The sequence below is a fragment of the Grammomys surdaster genome, unplaced genomic scaffold (genome assembly GCF_004785775.1).
Source record: "Grammomys surdaster isolate TR1022 unplaced genomic scaffold, NIH_TR_1.0 97, whole genome shotgun sequence".
Classification (NCBI taxonomy): Eukaryota; Metazoa; Chordata; class Mammalia; order Rodentia; family Muridae; genus Grammomys; species Grammomys surdaster.
In genome coordinates, this window is record NW_021604576.1 from 8495728 (window position 1) to 8518650 (window position 22923).

A 22923-nucleotide genomic window follows, 5' to 3' on the forward strand; every position below is an offset into this window, starting at 1 on the left:
AAATGGACAGCCTTTTCTGGCCTCAGTGGGAGAGGGTTAGCCTAGTCTGGCCTAGTTCTGCAGTGACTTTCACTGTGTGTGTGTGTGTGTGTGTGTGTGTGTGTGTGTGTGTTGTGTTAGTGCACGGGGATGACACCCAGAAGGGAGCTTCCCCTTCTCAGAGAAGGTGGAGTGGAGAAAGGATACTAGGAGGAGAGGAAGGGCTGATACTGAGTTGTAACGTGAATGAATAAATTAAAAAAAAAAGAATCTTCCCAGCTCTATGGTTAACTCACTTCTATTTGTTTTTCTTTCCAGACAGGATCTCTCTATGCTGCCCTGGCTGTCCTACAACTCACTCTGTAGACCAGGCTGGCCTCAATCTCAGAGACCCACCTGTCTCTGTTTCCCAAGTGCTGGGATCAAAGACATGTATCACCACGATGGGCTGTTTAGCTGTTTAGTTTCCTTCTGCAGAACTCACCACCTGGTTGAATTCCTGCCCTGGAACCTTAGGTTGCCTTCTCTCTGTAGCTGAATTGTGCTCCCCCCTTTTTTTTCTTGCCTCAAGTTTATTTGTAAAAACAGCATAGGACACTGGCCATCTGCAACTAGTGTGTAGGTAAGCGTGTCACTGTCTATCTGTCCTCACATTGGCAGGATTCTTTTCTATGAGGCCTTCACAGGGGCCCGGGCACCTTTGGGAGCCTGAGCTGGAGCTTTAAACTGTGCCTTGGTTTGAACCTTGGGCTTTGGTTGGCCTTGGCCATATAGCTTCAAAATCTGCTTCCCAAGCTTGGGATGAGCAATGAAAGCCAGATGGCTGAGTTTACGCCTGGGGCCCTTTGGCATCTTGGGCTTGATGGTCTGAGGCTTCACAAGGGCCTTGATGGCCTCTGCACGTGCACTCACTGCTTTGCAATGTTGGCCTGCATCTTCTTCAGGCCTTTCTTGTTGTGCTTCTTGGCAAAGCACATGTTCCTCAGGAACTTGGGGTCAACCCCCTTAAGAGACTCGTATCTTTGTGGCCAGGGTTTCTTGATGTCATTTCTGTGCCATTTGCGGGACTGGTTGTGTGGGTATGGTTCTGGGACTTGGCCATTGTCTGCATGGTAACCCGTGGCTCCTGCAGTACCTGGGACCGGAAGAGAAATGATAGTGCTCCTTTACGGGAGGTGCGTTTCTAAGTGATACTTAGGCTGACCTTGGATAAAAAGCTGGCTAAAGGCTTGCATGGCTGTTCCTTAATAGTTGTATCTGCTTTCCGTGTCCCCTCAAAGTATACTTGATTCTCAGGCCTATTGGCTTCTCAGTCTACTAATTCCTTTCATCATATCTGGCTATAGTCATAATCTTTTGTCTTCCACGGCATGCTAAAATTTAACCTGCATCAGATTAAGATGCTGTTTTGGTTTCTTTAGTGGGATTTTATCTGACCTCTGTTTGCTTCTTAAAGATGCTCGCTGATGACTATCTCTGAACATTTAAACTATATTTGAGTCAAAGATCACGTAGTACTCAATAGTTCTCTGATACTTTTGAGAAGCCGCTGAAGACAGCAGCAGAGTTGTGGGAGTGAACTGCAGTAAGTGCTCCGTGGCATTATCGTATTAAAATTTGTCCCACTTCTAACTTGTTTTCTGGATATAAGATTATTCAATATTGATTCTCTTTTGCCTTTCTGTAGACAAAGGCCACCGCAGCTCCTTGGTTCCTGGCCCAGGCTGGCATTCTAGTAACTCCCCTCTGTCACTGCATTGGGTAGATTCCTGTATCCCTGTCATGAAGGTTCATAACTGACTACCCACTCGGCATCCTGAGAGGTCAATAACTTCCTTTGGGATGGAAGTAGGGACCCTGAAATTCGTGTCAACTTGACTAGGGCCTCCTTCTCTATCTATAGTGGTAAATAAGCCCTTGTTTTATTTCTAGCATGACTGTAATACCTGTTTATTCTAAGGAAGTGAAGTCCAGGAAACGGGGGCCCCTTTCATCAGCACCCCAGCCTCTACTGTTTTGGGGAAGAGATGTATTCTTATATCCATACTTGAATTTTAATTGTGACGAATCTTCTGTCTTTAATGTTTTTGTTTTATTTCCCCTAAACTAAAACTGCCCATGCTCTGGCTACGTTTAAGGATTTAAAGGACCTAGAATGTTCCTTGTTGGTAGAGAGCTTGCCTGCCATGTATCAAGCCCTAAATCCAACCCCTAATCAATCTCTTCAGGGTTATCCAGGGCAAGGAAACTACTGAATACACAGCTGCTTATCTGACAAATTTTCTGCACCCAAAGGGAGAGAGACCCACAAAACATGTATCAGTGATATCCTTGATAACGACTTCCAAAGGGGAAAGATTTCTCACCTAGAGTACCTTCTGCTGTTATTTGTCAAGGTAGACATCACTTCATCAGTACCCTGCCCAGGACCTAGGTGTCTGTGCTTCCCTGAGCGCTTTAAAGCAATTGAGAGCAGACAGACAGACCCGACCTTAATCTGCCCTGGCCCAAGGTTTCCAGTAGGCGGCTCAGGGCAGGTGAGTTCTGCGCTCCGCAAGGCGCCTGCGGGCGGGAGCCGGTGGAACCGAGGGCGGCGGCTCTGGGCTCGGCTCAGCTGCAGCAATCGCAGCCTCCCGCTGCCGCCCGCCTCCGGGAGCCCGGGCGCCCAGCCCCGCAGCTGCGGCCGAGCGGAGGCAGTGCACCGCGGCGAGGATGCTGGGCGGGGGCAGGGCGCGGGGTAGGTGACTTTATCCCGCCTCTGTTGCCCGGCCCAGGGGAGCAATGACATCACGTGGCCTTTTCCACGCACCGACACAAAGAGCGCTTGCGAGAGGCCTCGGCCAGGGAGGCCGGCGGCCGCCGCTGCCTCGCAGGGCCCCGGGGCTCCGCCAGCCGGGCTCTCCACTCGCCGTCCGCGCCCTTCCGCCGCCGCCTCCGCCCGCGCCCCCTGCGCACCGCTGAGCCTGCCCGCCCGGGCGCCGGCCCCTTCCCATGCGGGCGGCGCGGGCCCTGGGAGGGGCGCCCCGAGCCAGCCGCGCAGCATGCACTGGGGGGTTGGCTTTGCTTCGTCCAGGCCGTGCGTGGTGGACCTGAGCTGGAACCAGAGCATCTCCTTCTCCGGCTGGTGGGCCGGGTCCGAGGAGCCCTTTTCCTTTTATGGGGACATCATCGCTTTCCCTTTGCAGGATTACGGTGGGATCATGGCAGGGCTGGGCTCGGATCCCTGGTGGAAGAAAACCCTTTATTTGACTGGGGGAGCTTTGCTGGCTGCGGCTGCGTATCTGCTCCACGAACTCCTGGTCATTAGGTGAGCCGGATAGAGGGCCCCGGGCACTGACCGGGGCAGCTAGTCCGGGTAGGGCTGGCTCGAAGAGGGTTCCGGAGCCAGCCTCTCCGTCCCGCCGCCCAAAGGTCCAAGCGTCCTCTCTCATCCTCACCCCGCTAAGGCGGTTCACGGTCACCTGCCCACTTGTGAGGGGCCGTTTAGAGTTGATGGGAGAATTAAATTGGGAGAGGAAAGAAAACATTTGCCTTCCATTTCGATGCTAAAAGCAAAGTGCTGTGAGTCACTAGTGCTATGGATCAAAACAATCTGCTAAAGCCCATTGGAAGGATTCTAACTGCAATCAATGCATTCGTAACAATAGAATAAAGCTCTGTAGAAATACTAAGGTACACTTTTATAAATGCCTAATTGGTTTATGGGTAATAATAACCATCTTCACTTAAAAGGTTAGTTCTCTCTTATTCCTCTCCATAAATGTCAACATTATTAAGAAGCTGCAGTTGCAGAAGCTTCGTGTAATCCTGTTCAGTTTTGATGCAGCCTTAACCTGCTTACCTGCTTATCTGGTATGGAACTGTAAGCACCTTCAGGCTTAAATGGAATTATTGTGTGAACAGTAGGAAATCTGAGGGCTGCGCTAGCACATGGGGCACTTGACATAACAGGGAGTCTCCCCGGGCTGTAAACAGTTTCATGGCTGCCTGCCGCAGAATGTGTTCAGAGCTGACTTGAAAATACAGTAAATGGAGGGCCCTTCCTGTTGGTACTGCTAGTTCCAGAGACAGGTCTTTAGTGCAGTAGTTGGTAGATACCACTGGGTACCAAGACAGTCTTTGGCTAATGGGCATGCCAATTTTGGGTTAAAATTTCCATGCATGTGGGGCCCCAGCCTCTGGAGATTATTGGAGGCAGAGCAGTTTTCATTAACTCAGAATTTCTCTTTGGCTAGTATTTTTGAAGGGGCAAGGATGTATTCTTACCATATTTTCCAAAGGTAGGTTGAAGGTGGGGCACAGTTCTAGACGTTATAAAGTGGCTGGTGACCTCTAATGGATTTCGGGAAGTCCAGCAGGACACTGTGATAGCCCTACTGAATTCACACTATTTGTTGGTTCTGAAAGGATAAGAAAGCGTTTAGGTCTGAGAAAATGTGTTGGCTTTCATATCATTTAGACACAAGGGAAGACTGAGAAGTTTATTTTAACTCTAGTACATCTTATTTAGTGGAGCGTCTTGAATTTAGGTGAGCCAAACACAAAAGTTTTAAAGTGAGATATCATCCAGATTACTCCCCATTGGTGCAAATCTTAGAAGTCTATTTCAAGTCCGGTTTCAGTCCATATAAAGAACCTCCACATCTGTGCAGCATTTTAAACAGTAGCCTGTTGTTTCTCAGCTGTATTTCACTCCGAAGCCTATGAAGACTGTCCCTGTACCGTGTGGCTTCCCAGCATTTCTCCAGTTTGTGGAGAGTGAAGGCTTCATATGCTTGAATCCAAAATGTGGCTTCGATGACCTTGCAGAAATAACAGGGCCTTGGGAGCTCACTTTGGAATAGACCACGCCCTGAAGGTCTGGACCCTGTATACTCTTTAGCCCTCTGCCCAGGCTAGCTCTTTCCCATAGTGGTGACTTCAAGTCCCAGCTCTGGATCTTTACTTGGATCAAGGGATTTTTAAAAGATCCATATTTGTTTACTTTTGTTTCTTGACAAATGAATTGGTAAACCTCTATTATAATACAAACTGAAGGAAGGCAGCTGAATTTTTGGGAACTTAGTAGTACTCCGTGTGTGTCTGTGATTGCAGGTTATCTTTAACAGCTACCATTATGGAGTAGGAGGAGATCAGGTAACTGCTGAAGATCACACAGTAACAGGAGTAAGACCAAGGTTCCAGTGTGGAACCTGGCTGCTTGGGAGAAAGAGCTCACTTTGAGGTGTTATGTTGGGGGAGAAAGGAAGGGAACTGAGAACAGGCACACTTCCTGGGAAGTGAGGCCTGTGGTCAAGACTCAACTTTCTGCCAGCTTCCACAGAGATACGGAGCAGACAGGAGCAGTGAAGGCAGGCTTCAGAGGGTACAAGAAGGGAAGGCTTGCTGAGAAATCTAGGCTTCTGCTTTAGACAAAATCAAAATCTGACGTGTGGGAGGAAAATATATTGTAAGGTCTGAGTTCATTGGCAACTGTCAAGTCTCACCTACGTTGCCTGGACTTTCTGTTGCTCAGATTAGCTTTAGTCTATGGCTTTATCTCATGAGAAAATAATATTATAAGGTTAAATAAGAAGTCTAATTAGTGAGTATAATCAATGTATGTATTTTTTTTGGTGAAGCATGGTTTCTTATTTACAATATTATTTTTGATATTTGTATTTTTCCACTGTTGTATTTTAAAATAATTATTGTCTTAATCCTTTTTTCCCCCAGAGTGGAAATGGCTTGGCATCTATATTAAATTCACTCAAGCATCTGGAAATTTGCTTGTAAACCGAATGATTAAGTAATGAATTCATTACCTGGAGCTCATTTGCACTTTGAGCGTTTGAGCTGAAGGGTCCCTATCTGATCTCTAAGACTGACTCCTTGCCTGTTATGCAGGCATGATCATCTCTGATATCCTTAGAGCAGGGCCAGGAGCTAGTTAGCCTCCTATTATGTTAGCCAGCTGGCCTCTGCAGGTGTTCTTATTCAAATCTCCTTCTAAGGTTGTTTTATGATAAGTTGCACAGGAAGCAATTCATCTGATCCTGTGACCTTAAACTAGGGAGAAGGTTCTGACATGTAGAAGGAGGAGGCCTGTGGAAACAGATTCTCTGGGTTCAAATTTGATTCAGCCTTTACCCAACTATGCACTTTTGACTTTTGATATATATGTTTTGATATATCTATATCTATATCTATATCTATATCTATATCTATATCTATATCTATATCTATATCTATATCTATCTATCTATCTATCTATATATATCTATTGCATGTAGTATGAATTATTTTACTGGGGAAAGTCAGTTTTGAGGGTGCGTGTGTGTGTGTGTGTATGGATTGTACTAGGGATTGATCCCAGTGCCTCACCCATGGAAGCCAAGTACCCTACCACAGAGTTATATCCTCACTTCACTCATTTTTTTGACATGTTCTAGCTGCGCTGCCTAGGCTGGCCTTAAACTTGCAATTTTCTTGCCTATGCCTTCTGAATGGCTGGGATCTGCCACCATTCTTGGCCTGACAGACTTGGTCTTAAATTGGTGTTTCTTGGGCAAGTCACTTTCTGACTTTGAAGTTTCCTGTCTACTACAGAACATTAGTATGATGTCCCAAATTTAAACTCTAACAATGCCCGCTTTACAGTGAGTGCTATTCTCAGAATTAAGTAGGTTATTATGGGCCATGTCTATAGTCACTGGCACGTGTTGCTACATGATCAGCATCTTTATGACTGTTATAGGGCCTAAACTAATCTTTAGGACTTGACTCTTCTGGCCAGTAGGGCAGAGGATTTCCTATCTATCGCCTTTTAGTTCTTAAACCTTTGCCTCTTTAAGTTATATGAAAACATCACTTTGTGGTGTGAACTATTTTACCGGGCAAAGTCAGTTGTGAAGTGTAGAGTTTGTATTGTCTACTAATATTGTCAAAACGGGTCCTGGATTTTAGTATCTGACCTCCCACACATTTCATATAATGGAAAACCTCTGTTTTGTAGTAAATGCTTTTTAACTCTATTGGCGTGTAATGTCGGAATGAGTCATTCAGTGCTCTTTAAATGGAGTAGGCTCCTGGTTGTAAACCCCAAGAGGACTTGTTTTATGAAGTGGAGATGGCTGAAGCTAGTGAGCACCATGTGGGGATGGTGACATGCCGTTTCTGCTTGGCCAGAAGTAGGTGTAGAATGAAACTGGGATTTGGAGAGGGGAAGTTTAGAGGGGTCCAAGGCTTGAAAATAGAGTTTATCTGACTGGGAAATGCTAGGCTCCCAAAACTGTGGAAACTGTCATAGGTCTCTGAGGGGTGTATAAGCCAGATTGGGTGAAATCATAAGTCAACAAGACAATTGTGTAAGAATACATTTTTGCTCACTTTTAATGCTTGATTTCTTACTAAATGTTCACAGATACTATTTTATTTAATACTTGTGATTGTCAATATAGAAAAGGAACCAGGATTTTCAGTATTAGATTTCCTGGAGATGTGGGTCATGGTGCAGCCCACACATTCTGTTATTGCCTTATCTTATGGAGAAGGGTCTCTTTCAAGGTATTGTCTAGTGTAGGCACTGTCCTGGTTCTGCAGAATACTATCAATGTGACTATCACTATACCCAAGATTCTCTGTAGCCCAGGTAGACCATGAACTTGTGGTCCTTCTGTATCAGCCTCCTGAGGGCCAGGATTAAAGGCCTGAAGTACCATTCTCACCTTCTAGTATTTGCAATTCGTAAAATATATGTAATATATCTACTTTATAAGGTTGCTTTGAAGATTAAATAAAACAGTGTCCATGAAACATGCACTATCAGGTGGAGCACATAGTAAACACAAAATGCCTGTCCCCTAAATACTCCTTTTGCCCATAAGCTGCTCATAATGGAAGCAAGTTGATTTGTAATTACTTCTCAGAGCCACTGAGTTATAGTCATCTCAGGATTTGTAAGATTCTCCCGCATGTCTACTATGCTTTTGGTCTCTAAACCCCGGATGAGGTAAGGCCTATCACAGACACTTCTGCTTGTTCATAGAGGAATACAATCCTACAGGGTCTTCATGAGAACCAAGGTAACAGAAAACTAACATGCAGGCTATTCTTTATTTCTGCTTTGGTTTTTGACAGGAAACAGCAAGAGCTTGACTCCAAAGATGCTATTATTTTGCATCAGTTTGCAAGACCTAACAATGGCGTCCCCAGCTTGTCTCCTTTCTGTTTGAAAATGGAAACTTACTTAAGAATGGCCGACCTACCCTATCAGGTACTTGTTTGCAAATATGTTTTATTCTTATGGCATCAATATCACCTAGAGAGAGGGGTAGTTAATGTCACACAAGTAGATATCACAGTAGGCAGGGTCTGAAGGTGACAGTGTCCAGTCCTCAGTAAGAGAGGCACACGATTCCAGGGTATATTGACTTCTTTTTGCATCAGTTTTAATGAAGGATTCATAGCATTTCTTTAAAGTGTTCTTTGGTTGGAGGTTTGGATAGGCTTACAGAGCAGCAGGTGAGAAATGTAAGCGTGTGACTGCCTGGTGGGACTTTTCTTTTAGGTTGATTAGAGGGCACAATAGATTGGCAGTACTGGGCCCTGAAGATAGTGCCTCATGTGCACCAGACAAGGGCTTTTCCACCTAGCTATAGCTCTGGCCTTTGAATAGATTTTAACTTTCCTATGTTTTGCTCAAGTGGCTTTCAAGGAAGCAGCTGTTCATTTCAGCATTAAAGAAGCAATTAAAAGATGTTGGAGAGATGGTTCGGTGGTTAAGAGCATTTGTGACCCCTGCAGAGGACCCTGGTTCTGTTCCATCACCTACATGGTCTTTCATGATCATGTGTGATTTCAGTTACAGGGGATCCCATGTCCTCTTCTGACTTTAGGCACCAAGACAAGCATGGGGCGCATAGATATACAAGCAGGCAAAAAACTGATACATAAATTAAATTAGAAAATTATAGGAAGAAATTCAAGAAAAAAGAAGGAAAAAGAAATACACATGCCATATGTACATGCACATACATACACATTCATATGTAATAATTTGCAAGTATTTTCACTTCATGAAAAAAATTCCAGAATATTAATTATGATGAATTATTGGTGATTAGAATATGGGTAATTTTTAATACACACCCATTTACATTTGCAAATTTTCCTCACGATGAAAATAGAAATACACATTATTTCATAAAAAGAATAATCAGATGAATGTACTTGAAGACATCCACTTTTCCTTCAGTAACGTTGGAGATGGCTAACATATTTAGTTGCATTATTGTTGTTCTTGTCATTACTCTATGTAGCTTAGCATTCTTCCCTTGTGTTTTCCTTTTTAACAAGTTCTAGCTGTATCTAAGTTTACTGAAACTCTGTTTCTATAATTGTTTTTGATGTTATGGCCACAGAAAATAGTCTCTGATAACCAGTTCCTTCAGTTTACTGAGACTATCCAAATGTGTAATTTTTTCTTTTAGGTCAGGGTTTCTCTGTGTAGCTGTCCTGGAACTCACTCTGGCCTTAGAGCGAGTTCGATCTGGCCTCCAACTCACAGAGATCCTCCTCCCTCTGAGATCCACCTGTCCCTGCCTCTTAAGAGCAGGGACTAAAGGCATGTGGTACCACCTTCCTTGTGATGATTTAAAATTGGATTTGTCATATAGTGAGGTAGATTCTGTAGCCCTCCCTTTGTTCTTATTTGCTTGGGATATCTTTCTCTATCTCTTTCTTTTGTACATTTGCTTCTCATAGGCAGTGCATTGCTTGTATTGGATCTGAGATCTTACAGCTTTGCATCCTGGAAATAGCATTCTTACAGCTTCACATTTGGTAAATTTATGTAAAAAATGTTTTAAATCTATTTACACATTTACCTACACATATCCTGCACAGATTATCTTATATTTTTATTTTATTTTTCCCTTCCTTTCTTCCTTTCTTTCTTGAGACAGGGCCTTACTATTTTAGCTCTGGCTGGCTTGGAACTCACTATATAAACAAGCTAGCCTTGAAATCTTAGAGATCTGCCCTCCTCTGTGCCTTTTGAATGCTGAGATTAAAGGCATCATGCACCATAGCACCTAGCTTTGGGAAATTTCTTGATGAATATTTTCCTGGTAAGTCTTCATGGCTTGACATTTCTGAAACAGCTCCCTCCACCCCCAGTTTCACATTTCATAAATTTCTTTCCAAAATTCTCTGCTTTTTGTGTTTTGAAACTATTCCCCCAATGTCTTTTTTACTCTGATGTTGCCTCTGAGAATTTTGTTGTTGGTGGTGGTATTTAAAGACAGTCTCACTATGTAGTCCAGCCTGGCCTGGAACTTGCTCTGTATAGTAGGCTGGCCATGAACTCATTTGTACCCAGTAGCTAGAGTTAGTCCTTGAACTAGATCCTCCTGCCTCTGCCTCTCAACTGCTGGCAGCTACTGAGAAACTTAACAGTAATCTTATTCTTTTTTCTCTCTGATTTTTTTAGAATTGGCTTTTAATCTTAATATTCTATTGAGTGTTCCCTATCTACTATCTATCTATCTATCTATCTATCTATCTATCTATCTATCTATCTATCTCCTGTACTTTTTCTCCTTTATATTTATGTTGTGTGCTCATGCACATGCAAATAATGCATCTGCACACGGTGACACATATGAAGGTCAAAGGACAACTTGAAGTAAGTCAGTTTTCTCCTTCTATCATGTGCAGCTTAGGGATGAAACTTATGTCATCAGGCTTGGTGGCAGACACCTTCGCTTGCTGAGGCATCTCACCAGTTCTTCTGGTTCTTTTTAAATTCTTTTGAGTTTTTATGTGTCTTTATCTTTTAAGACAACACAAAAAGCAATGGATTTATATGATAACATTTTCTTTCTTTTATTAAACATAGTTGAGCCTTTTAAATCTTTAGAGATGGGGCTCGAGGACTGACAGCTCTTCCAGAGGTCCTGAGTTCAATTTCCAGCAACCACATGGTGGCTCACAACCACCTGTAAAGGGATCTTATGCCTGTTTCTGGTGTGTCTGAAGATAGCTGCAGTGTACTCACATAAAATAAATAAATAAATAAATAAATAAATAAATAAATAAATAAATCACCCCAAATAATCTCCTTCTCTATATTCAGGCCACATGAATTCCATTACCCTCTCTTTCTCCAACACTTAGGATCTCCTCCGAGTTTCCTGTGACACACAGATGCATGCACATGTATACATTTAAATCTTAGTGTTTGCATATGTAAGAAAATGTGAGCTTGTTCCTGAGGCTGGCGTGTTTCATTTGCCATGGTGATTTCCAGTTGAATCAATTTCCCAGCAAGTGACATAATTTCATTCTTCTTTATAGCCCAGTAAAACTCCACTGTATATTTCTTTCATCATTCACATATTGTTGGGCACTTAGGCTGGCTTCATAACTTGGCTGTTGGGAACAGTGCTGCACTAAACAAAACATACAACTGTTGCCTTAGATCCCTTCAGCTGTACATCCAGAAGTATAGCTTGCACACATACTAGCTGTTTTGAGAAAGCTTCATTCTGCGTATTGGCTGCACCAGTTTATATTCTGGGTTCTAAGTGCTGAATGTTCTTGGGAGCGCTTGCTATTGTTTGTTGTCCTGGTGGACAACAAACTACTACTTGGACCAGGCTGGTATGACTGTGAGCTCTTAAAACATTTTTATTCTGGGGCACCTAATCATCAATATTTTCAAAATATTTCCTTTAATAATCGTTTGCTTTTCTCCATGCCTGTTCCTTGTTGTCTAGATGTTTGTCCTTATGCTTTTCTGTCCCTTGTTTGTGCTATCCTATAATTCTCTGCTGCTTCCTGGAACTTTCATTTCGTTGAGCATCCAATGCTGTATTCTGTTCTTGCAACCATTATGCTGATGGATTTTTAATGTTTTATTTTTTTATTTTTTAATTCTGTGTGCCTGTGTGTCTAGGGGTGTGCACATGTGAGTACAGGTGCTTGCTGATGCCACAGGAACCTGATTCCTTTGAACTGGATCACAGGTAGTTGTGATCTGCCCAATGGGGGTGGTGGGAATCAAACTTGGGTTCTCTGAAAAAGCAGCATGCCTTTAACTGTTGAGCTATCTCTCCAGCCCCTCATGGTGTTTTCCTGTGTTGTGTCTTTTCTTTTTTAGACTGTAGCCTTGGTTGACCATTCTTCTTGCCTCTACCTCCCAAGTACATGTCACCATTTCTGGCTAGCTGTTGACTAAGGTTGACTTTTCCCTCCTCACCCTTTCTCTCTCCCCTTATTCCCCTCTTCTCTTCCTCTCCATGTCTCCCTCCCCTTCTTTCCAGGGTTTCTCTGTGTAACCTTGGCTGTCCTGGAACTCACTCTGTAGACCAGGCTGGCCTTCAAACTCAAAGAGATCCACCTATCTCTGTCTCCTAAGTGTTGCCACCACTTGGCCTTTATCTTTTCTTAAAAAGTGTGTCTCCTTAGTCAGTTTTCCTAATTTCTGCCTTTATCTTTGGGAGGATATTCATTATGCTAACTGGAAGCATTTGGTCTGACCCAGTATTTCTGCATCATGCTGCCTGTACTCAGCATGTTAGTCCTTTCTCTTGTGGTCGTATTCTCAGAGGTCCACGTTTTATTTAGATCTTTCATCAGCAATAGTGGCTTCTGTGTTGGGAAAGGGCTAGAGCCCCTCTCTGGTCCTCAGCCTCCACTTCTGTGTTCTACTTATTTACCCATCTTGTGTTCCCACTCTCTGGCTTGATTTTCTGTCTAGTATAAAGAGCACCCTCACCCTTCCCACAGGTTCACTTATGGTTGTTATTTCATCTCCATTGCTTTCACTCTCTTTTTATATACTTTTAGAAAGATGTTTTTAACACATCATTTGAAAGTACTGTGCAGAAATCAAGACACTTCATTTACAATTTTTTAACATGCATATATCCCCAAGTAAAGACAGTTTTTCCTACAAAGTTACAATATAGGTTAGATACATGGGCTTTTCTTAAAGTGTTATAATTTACAAAAGGTAGTCAAATGGTTTCAAATGTAGCCAGTGGCAGGTGTCGGGTGGTAGTTCTGGGGTGCAGTGGAGATTCACTTTGTTACATAGTTACAAGCAATGGAGCTGAAAATGTAGTGCTCAGGACAGCAAGGCAGAGCCCCAAGACTTTGAAATCTCACTTAGGCTTTAAAATACTTCATCTCAAAATGATGATGATGATACCCAAAGTTTTCTACTTAGATCTAGTCATATCTAAGTAAATTATAATTGTCTCTAAGATGTTGTCTCCTGCTTTTTAGCTACAAAGCAAAAATTGATTATGAAAACATAGTTGAGTAATCATATCCAGAATTGATCTCTTAAGTTTTATTTCTGTAGTTTGTTTTGTTTTGTTTTATTTTCTCAGGACAGGGTTTCACTGTACAGCTCTGGCTGTCCTGGAACTCACTATGTAGATCAGGCTGACCTTGAACTCGCAGAGATCCGCCTGCCTCTGCCTCCTGAGTGTTGGGATTAAATCATGTGCCACTATGCTCAGCAGGTGGCATCAACCAGATGCTGTGAGTGTAGGTTGCTGTTGCAATTTGTTTTTTGTGAGAGAAGGGTGCTAGGGTCAACCAATGGTGTATGTATGTGAGGCAAATGATCTATAGACTTATAACTCTATAACCTCAGCTTTTAAATTTTGTTCTGTTTGCATATGTGCACTGTGGTGTACCCGTGATATGTATGCATGTTAGAATTTGTGCAGGAGGCCTGAGGTTGATAATCAGAATCGTCCTTGATTGCTTGTCCACCTAATTCACTAAGGCAGGGTATCTCAGTCAAACCCAGCATGTGCTGATTTGGTTAGTCTCTCCAACTTGCTTTGGGATCCTGTCTCTCTCATCTCTAGGGTTGGAATTACAGGTGAGCCATCATGTTCATCCAGCATTTACATGGGCAACTAAACTCTGGTCTTCTTAGTTGGGTGATAAGCATTTCTTTTTTTGAGACAAGGTCTCGATATATAGCCCAGACTAGCCTTGAACTCAGCTACGTTGTCTGCACTGCCTCACCTCTTACGTGCAGGGCTATAAGCATGTGCTACTGTGCTTAATTACTACTCGATTTTGATGCAGAATATTTGTCCTTATTTGCTCTTTAAAGAGCTCCTTCTGATGGCGATGTTGAAGCTAGATTCCATCTGAAGTGATGAATGTAAAAGGGACAAGTTAGGATTCCGGTGCAGCAAGAGAAATCGGCAGCAGAGGCAGTCCCATGTGGTGATTTTACATCTCTAGAATACTAATTACACAGACACCAGGCACACTGGTAACTTTTAGAGAAAGTGTGACATTTCTTTTAGTTGGCATTAGGATAATATCTATGTAGTAGCCATGTATAATTGTGTTGGTTGCTTTCTGTGTAACAGTGTACAGCCAAAGGTTCTTGGCATAGAATGTATTACTAGAGAAAATTCCTTTTTGCTAAACTGTGCATAGGCAATCTGGCTTGAGTTACTTTTTTTATTGCTTTGTTTATTCTTTGACTATTTGTGTTTATTGTCTTGCTTGTTCCTTGACTATTTGCATCTATTGTATTGCTAGTTTCTCAACCTAGAACTGACCTACTTGCACGTAATTAAAATGGTATAAAAGCAGGTTGGGAAAAAATAAAAAAATAAAAATAAAAAAGGAAAATAAACAAAACAAAACCCCAAAACACAGTGAAAGGATCGATTTTCTTCTATGATTTTCATGTGCTTCTTTGAAATTCTTTGCTTTTGCTTCATTATTCTCAACAACCATGGATAGACCTTCTGTCACCAGAGACTACATTTTCTAGTATTTTTGAAAGAAAGGAAAGAAGAATGAAAGGAAAGGATGAAAGAAAGGAAAGAAAGGAAAGAAAGAAAGAAAGGAAGGAAGGAAGGAAGGAAGGAAGGAAGAATGAATTTACACTATACTACTTACGTATGTATGCTAGCCTGAAACTCATGTTTGTAGATCATGCTTGCCTGAAACTCACAGAAATCTGCTTCTACCTCTCTAGTGCTGGAATTAGAGGTGCACAGCCCCATTCCTGCCCAGCATGCATGTACCTGTTTGTATATGGCATATGGGAGCTATAGACTGATGTTGAGATTTTTATCTTTATGTTATTGCTCTCTATCTTGATGTTTGAGAAATGGTTTCATATTGACCTTGAAGCGTATCTTAGTTACTGTTTTACTGCTGTGAAGAGACACCATGACCAAGTAACTCATAAAGCATAACTGGGGCCTTGCTTATGGTTTCAGAGGGTTAGTTCTTAATCATCATAACAGGAAGCAGACAAACATGGTATTGGAGCAGTGGTTGAGAGCTTTGCATTCTAATTTCCTAGGAGAGAGAGAGAGAGAAAGAGAGAGAGAGAGAGAGAGAGAGAGAGAGACAGAGACAGAGACAGAGACAGAGAGAGAAAGACAGAGAGAGAGACAGAGAGAGAAAGAGAGACTGGGCCTAACAGGCTTTTGAAACCTCAAAGCCCACCCCAGTGACAGACTTCCTCCAACAAGGCCACATCTTCTAATCCTTCTCAAACTGAGGACCAAGCATTCAAACTACCACAGAGCTCGTTATTTTGGCTGGGCTGGCTGGCCAGTCAGTCCCAATAATTTGCCTCTCTCTACTTCCCCAGTAATGTGATTACAGATGCCTGTTTCACTTCTGTCCTTTAGTGTAGATACTGCGGTTTGAATTCCAGTTTCCATGCTTGCAAAGCAAGCACTTTACTGACTGAGATATCCTCCAACAGTATATTGTCAGTTAGAACCGAACTCGGGTCCTCTGGAAGAGCACTACATGCTGTTAACCACATAGCTATCCCTTTAGCCCAGACTTTTGTTTACATGTCTTTGCATGGCTGTATGCTTTCTTACCCTTGGGTAAATACTTAGGGGTAAAATGGCTTGATTAGGAGAAAGTGGTAGGGGCTGGAGAGATGGCATTTTAGTTAAGAGAAGGCAGCTCTTTTAGAAGATCCTGGTTCAGTTCCTTACACCAGAGGATGGCTCACAACTGCAATTCTAGTTCCAGGGGATCTTAATGACCCCTTCTGGCTCCACTGTCACCAGGCTTGCACATGGTACAGGCATACATTGGTTGCAAACTTATGCATGTAAAATAATAAAATACATTTAAAAAAAAACCGATAAGTGTATGCTTAACTTAAGACAGTGTCAGAACATTTTAAAGTGGTTGGTCATTTAACATTCCCACCATGGTTTTGAGTATCAGTTGGCCTCAGAGGGGCCAGCATTTGCATTATCCAACAATGTCTGCACTATCTATTTGTATAAACTATAAGGATGACTTTATGACAATCAGATTAATTTAGGCTGTATAGTTGTGGATACCATTCTTACAATTAACTTTGAGGTTTAAATGACCATATTTATTGAGAAAAGAGATTGAAGACGTGGAATTCTTCAGAATCCCTCCATTCATGTGGCCCAGGTCTTTACTTTTTACACATTGAAGAATAAATGTCATTGTAATTTTAAAGTCTGTAACTTGATCTTTCTGGTCAAGATCTTCTGAGACACTGTAAGCTTCTACCATGCTTGTAGATCAAAATAGTGTTTGTCTGAACAGGTTCTGGGCACTCCCTCTAGGACTAGACATTAATTTCTGGGCCAAAACCCAAGAACTTGCTGAGCTAATTTCCTTTAGGTGACACTGCAATTGAATCTGTTGTGTATTCTTTGTTTTTAACTTCAGTATGATAATTTAGGGGACCTCTTACTCGCACTGTAGTGACAGTGAGCATTATTCAGGTGGAACATACTGGATTTCAAGTAAGTTACTTGGTTACTAAATTGGTGAAAGCTTCTTTGTGGTTTGTGTTCTGATTTTTTTTCTCTGTGGAGAGTTTTACACATTGTAGCTACACTTGTCCACTTCAGACTCACCCCTTTCCTTTCTCTCCCATTCCTTGACCCACAGTCCCCTTCCTTTCCTAGTTTAGATAGAATTTGAGTCCATGCCAGAACCTATGGGAACATTAATGTTCGGTAAAAGGTTTCCTCTCCCTTCTAGAGTAATGATCTTAAAGAGTCAGTGTGCTGAGTTTATTTGAGCACTGGGTTGGAATGGTTGTTTCTGTTAATCAGTGAAATTTATATACATATTGCCTCTCTCTCTCTCTCTCTCTCTCTCTCTCTCTCTCTCTCTCTCTCTCCCTCCCTCCCTCCCTCCCTCCCTCCCTCCCTTCCTCCCTCTCTCTCTCTGTTAAAATGCTCTGTTTAGAACTATTTTGGTGGAAAACTCTCTGCTCAAGGGAAAATGCCTTGGATTGAATATAATAATGAAAAAGTGTCTGGCACAGAATTCATAATCGACTTTCTGGAAGAGAAACTTGGAGTGAACTTAAATAAAAATCTTGGCCCCCATGAAAGAGCTGTCTCAAGAGCTGTGACCAAGATGGTGGAAGAGCACTTCTACTGGTGAGTCCCTGCTGTGTCTCCCCCACCCCCAGCCCACAAGCACAGCCCAGCCAGCTCAAGGTCTCTATCAGATTTCTGACACTCACTGCCTCAAATGTTCTGTTAAGCTTATCATCTTTCTCAAAGGTTTTATCAAAAAACAAACACAACAAACACACAACAAAAAACAAAACAACCCCCTTTGATTTAGGGTCAATGATCTCCCTGTTGTCTCCAAGTATCTAGATAAGGACTCCACAGGTATCACACAGAGTCTATCTGTCACAGCCACAATCACTCAACTATACCAATAAACCTGGCTGTTTGTAAGCAGACTTCAGTAAAATTATCATCTATCATGCACACTGAAACTTGGATTTCATTTATAATAACATAATCTTCCTTTGATCTTTTCCCAACCACATATGCATAAAAAACTTTTACAGCCTATGTGCTGCAGTTTCTTGGATTTTAGTGAGGGGCATGTATCAATTTGTGGGGCTCATCAGTACAAACTGCTGAATACAAGAGCATCAGATGCTGGGCAGTACTGGCATATGCCTTTAATCTCACACTCGGGAGGCAGAGAGAGTCAGATCTCGTGAGTTGAGGCAAATCTGGTGTACAAATCAAGTTCAGGACAGCTAGGGCTACATAGAGAAACCCTGTCTCAGAAAACAAAAACAAGAACAAAAAATGAAAGTGTATGAGATACCAGAGGAAGACATGAAAGGCTAAGTAGAGATAGGCTTCCTCTGTGGAATAACTTAGACATTTGTGAGATTATGTCACCTTCCCTTAGAAAACATTCTGCCCTGATTGCTTCATTCTCAGTTCACAGTCCCCAAGTTTGAAGTGGTGCACAGTTGGGTTGACCAGTTGTTCTGTTTTCCTTTGGTGGTAACAAGCTGCTGCAGCACCATTTGTGTCGATCATATCTGCTTAGTCTTGATTTGCAAACCTATATGTTTTGTGAGTTTTCCCCTTTTCAACTATTGCCTACCCCCTTCTCTATACAACTAGAGTTGATAAGAAGTTTCTTCTGAATAGTTGCTGATTTTACTTTGTCTCAATACTTAATTAGAAATCCTTAGTCCCACTTTATTGGCATGGCTGTTTCTTAGTCAGATGCTGATCCAGCTTTTACTGACCACTTCCAACCACAGAGACCATCTCCTTGTGGGACTTACTGTGGGATTCTTCCTCCTTGGCTCACTGCTTCATCCTCCTGCCCTTTTTCTAGGTAGAAAACTGGATATCTGTTTATCCCTGAGATTACACGTGACCCTCTATTTCTCTCTTCCTGCATTTGGTTTTTGTACTTTTTGTCTGTCCTGGGGCTGACCAGAACTCCACATCTTCTCCCCACCTCACTATAGAGATGAAGGAGGGCTGACCAAGGAAGTGCCTTGTTGGAGAAAGTAGAGTGATCAGTGTGTGAGAGGCAGACTCTGTTTGCAGGAGCCTGGTCCTTTCCATGAAAGGCTGAGGGAGATGCAAGGCCTCTGCTTTGTCACAGTGGACACTAGGATGTGTGACTGTCTGACTCCATTGGCTTCTGGGAAAGGCTGTGGCAAAGATCCCATCTCATCCATTTGCCGGGGTACAGACCCACCTCTGCAGTGGCAGAGGATAATGAAGAGTGTGCCCCAGGCTCCTGACCCTCAAGCCACCTTTGATCGTGTTTACTGTGCCTCCTTTGAGAGATGGGGTGCCTGTCACAAGGATGTGGAGAGCTAAATGTCAGCTTTCTAGAAAGCTGCAGAACTTAAGTTTTCATTCATATTTTGGCTGTAACTCTTACACTTTTGTAGTAGGACATACATACATACATACATACATACATACATACATACATACAAAGTTTGGATTCAGTGCAATACCCAATTCTCATATGTCAAAGCCTTTTGGTCAGGGACCTGCATCATTTTATATAACTTTACCCCCGGTAGAAGCTCACAGGCAACACCTTTCTGCCCTTGTCTTCTCTAACCCTGAGCTAATAGGGAGGTAGGGTAGACTGTGGATGTGAGTGAGAGGGGACAGGGGGAAGATCAGAAACTTCCAAGAGCTTACTCGACTTAGGTGGTGTGTAGCCTCTTGGAAGGTTAGCATTGTTTCCCTAACTCACTTTCTATTAGAAAAAGAAAAAAGGAAGACGTTTTGAGATACAGTACATCTTCATCTCTAGTACCAAAAGGACAACAATCCCTTGTCCTGTTTCTTCCCTTTGGCAGAGATCCTCATTCCTGCCACACCTACCAGGGAATTTATATCCCCATTCTCACAAGGAAATGCCCAAGGCAGTGAGTGACATTCTCCTATTCCATCCTTCTGCTCTTCCAGTCCCAGAGGGCAGAATGGAAGCTGGCTTTAGCATGGAAACTGACCTCAATGTATGTTGTCTGTGAGGGTCTCTCACATGGTAACAAGCATCGAGCTCTTAGGTTGTGACTGTACTTAAGAGAGGAAGGAGAAGAAGGTCAGTCAACCTTCAGTGTTTAACCCATGTATCTGATGATCTGAGTTTTTTCAGGTACATTTTATTTTGGCCTGAAACTTTAAAAATGCTTGGGTACAATTTTTTGCAAGGCAGAGGTGATGGGAAGCTGACATTACCATGTAGCATGACATAATTTTGAAGCTTTGTTTTATGTCCACTCAGATAAGCACACTCAGCTATAAAGTGGTTTTTCTTGCATTTGAAATCTATATAATTATATCCTGCTTGCATTATAAAAGCTATTATTGAAGATGAATAAGCTTGGGTTTTTTTTTTCGTATCTTCTTTGTCTTATACCGAGGGCTTAAGTTAGATCTAATGCTTGGAAACTGGATTTCTCAGACAGAGAATCAAATTACCAAAATGAAATTGATTTTCTAACGATGTTTCTTCAGTGATGCACACTGCCCTCCTGTGGCCATTAGTGAAAACCCTAAGAGTCTTCCAACACTATAGAATAAGTGCAACACTCAACATTTTCCACACAAATCTACTTGTAGGTTGCACATAATTTATACGTTTTAAGCTTTGTACTTTTGTGTGCTGGTATTTGAACTTGGGGACCTTGTGCATGCTAGACAAGCACAGTAGCATGGAAACTCATCTCCAACCTGAACTTGGCTTTTGATGTAATTTTAGTATTTGAGGAAGATGTAGAACTTTCCTTAGATGGCTTACAAGATGTGTAAAAGCTGTGTGGAAGTCTGACCATGATGACTGATTACAAAGCTACAGAACCATTTCACCTTTTCCATTCTGTATTCAGTCTTAGCTGTAGGGGGAGCTCCTGTATGGAAGGTTTATGAAATTTTATGATGATTGAAGAAGTACATCATTAGTTCATACCTCTTTAAAGTAGAACATTAATTTAAAAAAACAGCAAGGGTATAGCCTCACATGGAGAGGTGGTTTTTGAGATAGGGTCTCACTGTGTAGTCTTGACTAACTGGGAACTCATATGAGACCCACCCAGCTCTGCCTTCGGAGTGTGGGAATTAAAAGGTGTACCACCATGCTTGTCAGTGAAAGGCGTTCTTCTGAATTGGAAGGCCATGCTCTGAGACTCAATAGTTTGTAACTTTCTGTATATTATTATTTGTTTATGCCTTGGGTCTGACTTCATGTTAGGTTATGGTGAAAAAACATTTTCATGAAAACATGATCACTAAAGGACTAGAGATACATAGCTCAGAGGTTGCATGCCCAGCTTAGCAGGCACAAGGTATTGGGTTTGATTCAGCACTGCAACCAAACCAAAGCCAAACCAAACCAGCTGTCTCTTCTGCTTGAGATAGAATCCTGTTCTGTAGTCCTGTGAGTTATGTAAACTCACCAGCCTCCTGCCTGTTTCCTGGGTGCTGGGATTACTACAGGCATAGGCCATGATGCTTGGCCTTTTGCCTATTTTCTAGGTTTCCTTTAGAAGTGTTAGCACAAGCTTTTAAATCTTGAAATCTTTGGCACAATTTATGTAGGGGAGATTAGACACATTAGTTGTGATAAGAAAACAAACATCTGAACTTTCTGAAATAGATTGTCACACGATAAATCACTTTAATGCTTATCGTAGTCTAATTTTCCAGTTGACCCTTCGTGCTGACTCCACTTAATAATTCATGACTCCTTGTGCACTGGGCTCCTTCCCAGTGAAGATAAAGGGGCCATGGACTGCTAAAGAGACAAGTGTCAGCCGCTTCATCCACCATGGCTTTTTCTCTCTATTTTTCCAAGTACGTACTATCCCTTAGAAACACCACACTGCCAGCACTGACTCAGTATGAAGCTGGTTTTCATTCAATCAACAATTCACTCTTAACAAATGAAGTGACTGCCAACTGGTATACAGATACCATGCCCATACCCTTCAGTGGCTCTCAGGCTGGAGAGCCTTTATAAGAAAGCCTTCCTTAAGCCTTAATGATTGTCATTGTTCGGGAGGAGTTTTAGGAGCTGAGGGAGGCAGTAAGCACGTACTGGACAGATGAAGGCATAGATCCCAGAGGAAGGGGTAGTGTAATAGAGCCATGTGACACTGGAGTGGCAGGTGAAGGAGCTAATGGTACGGGGTAGTGATTAGGATGTTCAGGTAGACAGCAGTGTCTGTAAATGTTTGGAACCAAGAAAGAGGTGTTTTGGGAGTGTCTTAGTCCATTTGGGTTCCTGTAACTGAATAGCAGTCTGGGCAGTTTAGAAGAAGTTTATATCTCACTAGAACTGGAGACTAGGAAGACCAAGGCCAAGGTTTTAGCAGATTTTGTGTTTAATGAGGTCCTGTTTTCTGGTCCACAGATAACCATCTTCTAACAGCAAGGCCACATAACAGGGTATAGAATCTCTATGGGATCATTTTTATAAGGGCAGTGGTCTTACTCAATGGCTCTGTCCTCATGACTTAAGTACACCGAAGGCCTGCTTCCCAACACCACCTGGTTTCAATACAAGAAATTTAGGGACATGAATGTTCAGTCTGTAATTGGGGTTGTGGGGAGGCTCATGCCCTTTTGCACAGCTAATATACAGTTTATGGGAGGCCATCCTGAGGGATGGAGACTGAGAAGGGCCAGAATATGGTCAGGGTCCTGGGTTTCTGACATTGCAATATGATGTTGTAATCTATAAATATGTTGGGCTGCATTTATAGCCATCCTGAGGAACACATGGCCTGTGAGCATAGGTTTGGCACACTTGGGTGGGAGCCATGAAGAAAATCTCCTGGGATTCTTGAAGAATAACTCCGGGGATTCTGGCCTGTGAGGTGAAGTAAGCAAAAATGAATCCAGTATTGGAAGTATAGTTTGCATTTCTTGGAACTCTTCCATGTGGGATTCATGGGTCTCAGGATGGAAGTCTGGATTAGGTATAGATTTATTTAGTTGCTCTGAACTCCTGGGTGTGAATGAGATCACCTCATGACTGTAGATTTAGTAGGTAGGAGACTAGAAGAAAATAGATAAAAGTCATTGGAATATGGGAAAGGTGGGAGGGAAAACAGCCATTGTAAGCTAAAGGCAAGTATCAACA

General features: G+C 42.5%; 1 protein-coding gene across 1 annotated transcript in view; it reads left to right on the plus strand.

Moving 5' to 3' along the window:
• Positions 1-3020: 3020 nt before the first annotated feature.
• Faxc (failed axon connections homolog, metaxin like GST domain containing) overlaps positions 3021-22923 on the plus strand; it is a 49219-nt gene continuing 29316 nt past the window's right edge. The window contains exons 1-3 of the mRNA XM_028781383.1: positions 3021-3286; positions 8098-8233; positions 17224-17420. Coding sequence (XP_028637216.1) covers positions 3021-3286; positions 8098-8233; positions 17224-17420 — 599 coding nt within the window. The remainder of the gene's footprint in view (positions 3287-8097; positions 8234-17223; positions 17421-22923) is intronic.